Source organism: Panthera uncia, chromosome B1, assembly GCF_023721935.1.
Source record: "Panthera uncia isolate 11264 chromosome B1, Puncia_PCG_1.0, whole genome shotgun sequence".
Classification (NCBI taxonomy): Eukaryota; Metazoa; Chordata; class Mammalia; order Carnivora; family Felidae; genus Panthera; species Panthera uncia.
The window spans coordinates 42,282,670-42,291,724 of NC_064811.1; the positions used below are offsets into that span (position 1 = coordinate 42,282,670).

The window sequence follows — 9,055 nt, forward strand, 5'->3', positions numbered from 1 at the left end:
GATCTCATGAACCATGAGATCATGACCTGAGCCCAGATCAAGAGTCGGATGCTTAACCGACTGAGTCACCCAGGTGCCCCAATACTACATATTTAATAACATATGATATGTAAATATACATGTACCACATACACACCCCTACTTTTTTTTCCTTGCTAAAACATTTGAAACTCCTGCAAACATATCCTAAGAATAAGGATACTCTCTCTCTTACATAATTATAACAGCATGATCACATGTGAGAAAATTAACAACTGTTTCCTGATATCTGATATTCAGGCCCTAATCAGGTAAGGATTTGAGTGATAACAATAATAATAATAGTAATAACTAATATTTATTGGATGCTTAGTATGTTGTAGGTCCTGTGCTCAGTGCTTTATGGTTATTATCTTATTTAATTTCCCTAACAGATAGGAATATTGTCAGGTACTATTGTTATCTCATTTTATTTAATGTAATTTTTAAAAAGTTTTTATTTACTTATTTTGAGAGGGGGTATGAGCAGGAGAAGGGCAGAGAGAGAGGGAGAGAGGGAGAATCCCAAACAGGCTCCGTGCTTTCAGCACAGAGCCTGACTCAGGGCTCGAACTCATGAACTGTGAGATCATGACCTGAGCCAGAATCAAGAGTTGGATGCTGAACTGAATGAGCCATCCAGGTGCCCCTGTCATCCCATCTTATAAGCCAGGGAACAAGTTCAGGGAGTTAAGTGACTCATGTGACTCCTACAGCTACTAAGTGGTGGGTGATTCCAGACCTAAGGCTTTTTGACGATAGAACGCTCCCTTTCGGCCGCTACTCTAGTGAGTGAGTAAGGAGCCTTCACCCGCCTTCATGACTGGGGCCAGGGAACATGGGGGGTAGGTATAAAGAGGAGGGGGAGGAAGGCATTCCAGGGGCGTGGGGTCAGATGCCGACAACACCATTTGGGTGCTCGGGAAATTTCACAGCAAGGGACTGGCTGGGCTGTGGTTTGCAGCTGATTTCATCCCCCCTCTGTCTTTTGACCAGGCACTGCTTACTCTCTTTTCAACTAGGACTGCGTAGGGAAAGAATCGGTGGCAGCGTGTTAGCAACTCTGCTGAAAGATTTGACGGGAGAGAAGGAAGGCGGAAGGGTGAAGGTGACCTGGGGGTTCTTGGTTTTCCACTGGGCCCCCTGCAGTGTGGTGGATGATGACTAGCTGTCTAGCTTGGTGGCAGGATCTTGCCTAATTCGGTGGCCAAAGGATCTTGCAGAAAGAGCTCCTTTGCCTTTGGGGGGGGGGGGCGGCCTTAGTCACACAACCGTGGTCTCGTCGGTCTGTACCTGGGCTTAACCTTTCCTGCTCTCTCCCTCCACCAGCTCGCAGACCTCAGAAGAGAGCGCCATTGAGACAGGTTCCAGCAGCTCTACCTTCGTCAAGAGAGAGGATGAAACCATCGAGGACATCGACATGATGGATGACATTGGCATAGACTCCTCAGACCTGGTAGAGGACAGCTTCCTGTGACTGGCAGATTCAGGGGGTACCTTCCACTCTTGGAGCCACCTTGGATCCCTTGAAGAAAACCACTTTATTGCAATGCAAAGTTGGGGAGGAGGACTTGGACGATGTGTAAAGAGAAGTTCCCAGCCAAGGGCCTCAGGGAGCCTTCTAAATATGGATGAATGGGATATTTCGGAATGAACTTTCTTAGCGTTGCCCTCGCAATGCTTTAGTAGCATCTCAGCGGTGTGTGAAGTTTGGAGATAGATGGACAAGGAAATAATAGGCCACGGAAGGTGAACTTTGTGTTTCAAGGGCATTGGTGAGAGTCCAACATACACGATTTACATTTGCGAGAAAACTCCAGCATTGTAATTATGTAAATAACTCTAACTGAGGATGTGTTTAGATTTCTATTAACTGTCTGCTCTGGACTTCTGAAGAGACCACTCAACCCATCCATGTACTTCCTGCTTGAAACCTGGTATCAGTTGCCGTTGAACTTTCCTGGGAAGTACATGCAAAACCACTTTTGAACCTTAAAAGGTACTGGTACTATAGCATCTTACTTTTTTTTTTTTTTTTTTTTTTTTTTTTTTAGTGTTAAAGAGATAAAGAATAATAATTAACCAATCTTGTTTACTAGATTTGGGTCATTTAGAAGCCCAGCCACTCATTTTCATATTGTAATCTACTGTTACTCAGTAATGCTACATGTGTAATGTGTAACACGTTTTCCCTACAGAGAAAGCACAATTTAAAAAAAAAGATTCTTACTAAGTAGGCGACAAGTTTGACAGTTTGTGACATTTATATCAAATAACCGATGTTTCTCTATAAAATATGGTAATAGCTTTAGTGGATTAAATTTAGTTGAACATAGAGAACAGTAAAAGTAGTGTCTTCCAGGAAGTCAGTGTTTTTAACTGTGTGCCGAATAGGTTCCCTAATCCGTTGTACTAAAAACAATTAACTGCCCTCTGAAGTAATGGGATTTGAAAGAAACAAAACCCCGAAATCCTAAATGTTCGCAATCTAAAGGCATAAGCCTATGCCTAACATGACTTGTCATGTTACTACCCAGTGGAAAATATAATCATCGGTAAAACGACTGGATTTGCAGAGGTCGTTTTCATGCTTGGTGATAACTTTGGTGGATCCCCAAATCTGTGTTTTTAAAATTTTACAAACCCTAGAAGGGTCAGAAGGATGCTTTGAATATCAGCCCCCTTTCTTTCATCTCATACCCCAAAGAGAAATAGTTTGAAACTGTGAGAACATAAAGGCATTATTTAATGAATACTGCATGCGCATTAGCCTGGATCCTTGGTTCCCAAATGGGATCGCAACTGGGAACACCAGATTCTAGGTCCCCACCCCAGATCTTCTGAATTATTAAGTCTGGTCAGGAGTAGGAGCCTGTCTTTTTATAAACTCCCTGGCTGTTTTGATTAGGCAGGTTTGGGCAACACCAGCTTAGGGTACAGGAAGTTGCCATGGGAAACAGATAATTTGAAATTTGGAACTAGGCTAGAAGTCAGCCATGCAGGAAGCCTACCATTTAAGTCCTTGGCTTTGGGTCAGTGACGTTTAATGCCATATATGTGGCAATTGCTGCCCTTAATTTAACTTTCCAGTCTTAGCTGAGGCTGCGGAAGCAAAATCTTGGTTTAGCAGGTCTTTCCAAAAGTAAAGACATTGCTCCCTACTGCATGGGGGACCTGAACTTGCCACCCCCCCCCCCCCCCCCCCCCCCAGCGGCATGTACAGAAATGATGCGATTCAGAGTGCCAGGTCTCTGTATAACCAGGTTAATATTTTGGTGAAAACAAAAAAAACCTAAAAAGTTGTGCTGAAATTTTGGGGTGACATAGCAGGACACATTGTCACCTCCATCCAAACTGTCAGACGGATTGGGGTGGGTTCATTGGCATTCTCTGCATTTCTGCTTCATTGCTGACACCATATGAATGAAACATGGGCTGTGATGGCCGCAATCACCGTCCGTGCTCCTTGGAAGAAGTAGCAGCAGAAACAAGGTACTTGACTACCTAGTGGTATAATCTCAGTGCAAGCCCCAACTTTCTTACCCACCTTTTTCATACTAAGTGTGAAGACTGAGCCAGCTTGGCCAATTAAAAAAGAAAATCTGACTAGGTTCTGTAGAGCCAATTAGACTTGAAATACATTTGTGTTTCTAGAATCACAGCTCAAGCATTCTGTTTATCGCTCACTCTCCCTTGTACAGCCTTCTTTTGTTGGTGCTTTGCATTTTGATGTTCCTTTGAATTTTGTGTGACATCATGGGGCTGGATGAAAATTCTCAGACAAGCAGGTTCCAGTCCTAATGAATACTCCCACCTAAGTTTTTGTGTGACTGCATCTTATTTTTTTTTTAACAGTGTTTTCATTGTATCACAGACTTGTTTCCTTTTTGGCCTCCTGCAAAATCCCCAGATGAAAATTTGCCAATCCTTCCTGCTTTCTGTTTTTATGAAGACAATCAAAGCTGGCCTGAGAAACACAATTTGTGACTTTTTTTTAAATGATCAATGATGTCCTTAAAATGTGGTCTGCCAATCTGTACAAACGGTCCTATTTTTGTGAAGAGGGACGTGACATAAAATGATGTTATACATCAATATGTATATATGTATTTCTTTATAGACTTGGAGAATACTGCCAAAACATTTATGACAAGCTGTATCACTGCCTTTGTTTATATTTTTTTGACTGTGATATTCCCCACAGGCACATTAACTGTTGCACTTTTGAATGTCCAAAATTTATATTTTAGAAAAATAAAGAGAAAAATACATAAGTGTTTCCAAAACAGTGGTGTGGTGAATGTTTGTGAAGTAACTCAATAGGTAGGGTCTACTGATAAAAAATGTATTACAGAACGCCCCGTTCGTGTTTTTGTTTTAAAACATGTAAATGAAGATCTTTATATTTCAATAAATGATATATATAATTTAAAGTTACACTAAGGTCCCAGCATTTTTGTTTTTAGCTGAATCACATAAATTAAAGCAATCTTGTTCCATGCGCTTTCTGAGCAGTATTTCAGTAGGGCTTCATATCGTGGTTTTGATGAAACCAATGGGAAATTTAAGATTTAAACGTTATTTGAGCGCGTTAGTTTTCAGACACAGCGTTTAACTTAAAGATAACCGGCACTCGGCTCATCCTCAATCCTATTGTTTGTTTGTTTGAATAGCATTTTATTGCACCGTGTTTTTCTCCCTCGCAGGAGCACAGGAGTGCATTTGCAACATTCAAACATTGTAGGTGTGTGTGATACGAGCGATGAAAGGCTTTCTTCACTATATCTTCTTCCCTGTCCCTGTCCGGGTTCCCAGAGGCAGAATTGCATCTTTCATCTTTCCACCCTCCTCTCCGTGCATCTGCTTATGTATCTGTATATACATCTCTATTTTTGCTTCATGTTTTTTTTTTTTTAATTTTTTTTCAACGTTTTTTATTTATTTTTGGGACAGAGAGAGACAGAGCATGAACGGGGGAGGGGCAGAGAGAGAGGGAGACACAGAATCGGAAACAGGCTCCAGGCTCCGAGCCATCAGCCCAGAGCCCGACGCGGGGCTCGAACTCACAGACCGCGAGATCGTGACCTGGCTGAAGTCGGACGCTTAACCGACTGCGCCACCCAGGCGCCCCTACTTCATGTTTTACCTAAATGGTATTTACTTTACGTAACACTTTGTAAAGCGCTTTTTTTTTTTTCCTTTTTTAAAATCGGCTTTATTTCCTACAGCAGTTTTAGGTTCACAGCAAAAGTGAACAGAAGGTACGGAGGTTTCCCGTATACCCCCTCTCCCCACTCATGCAAAGCCTCCCCTATTATCAGCATCTCCCACGAGAGTGGTACATTTGTTCCAATTGATGAACCTATACGCATACATCATTATCAGAGCTTATACTGCTCTTCTCTTTTAATGCTATGTTTTACAGAGCTCTGTGAGAAGTACATATAGATCGACCTCCCTCGATTTTTATCAGCTATATAGTTTCTCATTATGTGCATGTACCATAATTTATGCAATCATGTTCCTATAGGTGCATTTATAGGTTCCCATTCTTCGCTACGGAAATGACTTCTTGAATAGCCTTGTGCACACATAGGAGTGTCTTGTTGGGGTAGAATCCTGGAAATAAAATTGCTAGGCCAAAGAGTGTGCGGAAAGAAATTGATGTTAAGCCCAAGACTTCACGTCCGACCGTCACAGTAAATTTTGGAACGGGAGTCACCTGCTTTGCAGATTATTTTATTAGCCCTAGTTTTCTCGGGTCTCCTCTACCTTTCATTGCTCGCTGTGAAGTCGTGTCAGGAGGGTGTCAGTTTTTGCATTCTGAGGCATGCCGAATCAAACGACATGGATTTACAAAACAAAAATTGTATAATTCAATTTCTTTTCTTTTTTTTTAATTTTTTTTACATTTTTTTAAATTTTTGAGAGAGAGAGAGAGAGATACAGAGCACAAGTGGGGGAGGGGCAGAGAGAGAGGGAGACACAGAATCGGAAGCAGGCTCCAGGCTCTGAGCTGTCAACACAGAGCCCGATGTGGGGCTTGAACCCACGAACCGTGAGATCATGACCTGAGCCGAAGTCAGTTGCTTAACTGACTGAGCCACCCAGGCGCCCCTATTTTTATTTATTTATTTATTTATTTATTTATTTTAATTCAATTTATTTTCAGTTTCCGGTTATGGAAATTGATTGTTATTAATAATTGGAATATAGCACCCTATTCCAACAGAACTCCTTCTGGCCCATATTCAATCAGCCTGCAGATCAAAGTACACCTCCTTGGAGTTAAGTTGGAAGCTGTCAATGTAGGCTGAGTATTGGCTCTGCTTCTGTTCGGCCCCAGAAAGGAGAGGGATCATCAGGAACAATAATCCTACTGATTAAACAATAGCTGCCTAATCTAGCATCCACACAAGGCGCTAAGCCTGCAGAGAGATCTTTCTGTTCTCCCGTTTAACGTATAACTCTACCTCTCAATATAGTATAGACAACGCGGCCTTCTTTATCCCCTCGTGATGATAAAAATGACTTTTACTATTGGAGGATTTTCCAGCTTTTTCAAAGATCCTGTTCACATTCACTTCTTTTGATTCTCAAGATGGGATTTTGAGGCAGGGAAGAGAGTTTATAGTTGAGGAAACCCAGCGACTTCTAAAAATCATACAGCGGAGTGGTGAGAGCATTAGGGCCAGAAATTCGAAATTGTACCAATTCCAGTGCTGTTTTCACCACAACAGACCAGGGAAAGCAAGAGATACTGAGAAGCCTTGCTGCTTGAGGTATTTCAAAAGACAAGTGATGGATTAGTTGGCCTGTGGAAGTATTTTACACGTTTATAATAACGATTTCCTTTTAGGCTATACTACAACAGCTGTAATAATGGATATTATGACTTTAACAGTTATATGCTTCATAAAATGCAGCTCAGGAAAATGACTTAGAATATCTGAATCCATCATAAACTAGGCAATTTTCCCCAAGATAATGGCTATAGAAATGCTTCATTATCTCTGACTCCGAATACATATAAGGATCAAACCCAACCATGTTGTTACAGCAAAATGAATATACTGTGCTTATAACAGACACAATTTTTTTCACCCCTACACTTAAGATACAGGTGAAAAAATATATATGTGGCCTTAATTAGCAGATTACAATGTTCTGTTCCACCCGGTTACATGAATAGCACCTGTGTCCTAGAGAATAATGAACGCATCCTCCAAAATATATTCCTATGTGGCTGATGTTTCCATCACCCGCATCCTAGTCCACGTATAGAGCAGTGCAGATATCAAGGACACATGGTTTCACGTGGCAGGAGGAGCATATTTGCTCCCTGTTTCTGGTTTAAAGGCTAATTGGAATTTTAAAAAGATTTGCCACATTATCCTGGCAGATGGTATTTTGCTTTATCATTATTCATGGGTATTAATGACTTCCCTCTGGAGCATGTGTATCCTGTCTATTTTGAATTTCATTACATTTCATGCTGATTGCTCTGCACAGAATCGGATCCAGTGTTTTCTGTGTGGTGCTTAAGCTGCAGATTGTTGGGTTGGTCAAAGTTTTAGACTTGATGAGGAATTAAGGAACGCTTTGAAATGAAGAAAACGTTTTTCTTCTCTGACCTGAGTATTCCATTATACATTATACATTTCTCGTTTTGTTCGAGCTTGCTGTCCCACAGGGTAGCCTGTCATATCTGGTGTCTGTGGAGACAGTTCCAGAGTGGATACGTTCTTCGCCAGCCTGAGATTATTAGACACCCGTTCTTTTTCCCTGGAAAGGTTGGGGTTAGTTTCCTAAGTGCAGAAAATGCATGAGAACATGATGTAATGATCTGGCCACAGAAAATCATCTTTTAAGTTAATCTCTTCAACAAATATTTATTAGAGAGCAGCCTCTTCTTTGTTTAGGTGATCTCTAGGATATGTAAGCCTCAGTGAGGCAGCTGGCGGAGTTGATTCCAACTGGCTAATTACCTGAGGGGAACGTCACATCACAGGGCAGAGCAGCGCAGAACAGAAAATTGTGGCGGGTGGAGGCCACGGTCTGCACGTGGGAGTAGCAAGCAGCCAGAGGACTATATCATGTATGTTCTGAGTGATATGGATTATAGCTCTAGGGAGCCTTCTGATAAAACCAAAGCTTTTCTGCAACCAGAGGACACAGAGTGTTGTTGGAACATTCGAGAATGGGAAGGTGGGGCCGGGGGAGCGAGACCTGGTGGATTTGCTTCCTGAAGCCCCTGTCCTAGCTTGATTCCAGATACTCTATGGCCAACTTCACATCCCTCCTCCCCAAATCGTATTCCCCTATTCTTAGATGTTGTTGAGCTAGGCACTGTTTTAGGCACTGGGATTCAGAAATTAACGCGACAGACAAGATCTCTACATCATGGGAGACACAAATAGTCTTTCTCCAGAGCAGAAAGCAGATTTGTTTAATGGCCGGTATAATAAAGACGATGTCCCCTTCTGGGACAAATGTTGATCACATTCGCTTGCAGCCCATAATAAAAGACTGGTGCTTCCTAAGCTTAGGGCTCTTGAGCTGTGACACAAAGCCAGTGCCTGAATAGCACCCACCCAGGACACATTGTATTACCCCCACAGGGCTTGGGGGGGCAGGGAGAACTGATGTAAATACCAAGTTCATGGTATTTACTGGATTGTGAGTAGTAAAGTCCTGTTTCTGACTTAGGAGTCTCTTGTGTTTTCTGGCAGCATCCATGAAACCGTGGTAGGCCAATTTGTTAGCTTGCAAATAGGATAAAACCTCAGACTCTTCATAGTTCTCAACACTAACTGAGCACGGTACCAGCCAAGTAAGATCTCCATCTTACTTCTTCCCCAGACGATGCCCCCCATTAGCCCTGAAGGGACTGTGAGTAGGGAAGGAATTAAAAAGCTCTAGTTGGGGAAGATAGAGAAGAAATTGATCATCATCTTTTTAACGCTGTAACCTTTCCTTCTCCTTCTTCAGTAGGTCCAAGATGGGGAAATAGAAATTAAACCTTCTCACGAGGTTC

At 42.0% G+C, this 9,055-nt stretch overlaps 1 protein-coding gene across 4 annotated transcripts in view; it reads left to right on the forward strand.

The window, feature by feature from the left end:
• Positions 1-4,455, forward strand: part of PDGFRA (platelet derived growth factor receptor alpha) — a 50,885-nt gene extending 46,430 nt beyond the window's left edge. For all 4 annotated transcript variants that reach the window (XM_049632029.1, XM_049632030.1, XM_049632031.1 and 1 more), the window contains exon 23: positions 1,348-4,455. In XM_049632029.1, coding sequence (XP_049487986.1) covers positions 1,348-1,495 — 148 coding nt within the window. In that variant the 3' untranslated portion in view covers positions 1,496-4,455. The remainder of the gene's footprint in view (positions 1-1,347) is intronic.
• The last annotated feature ends 4,600 nt before the right edge of the window (positions 4,456-9,055 follow it).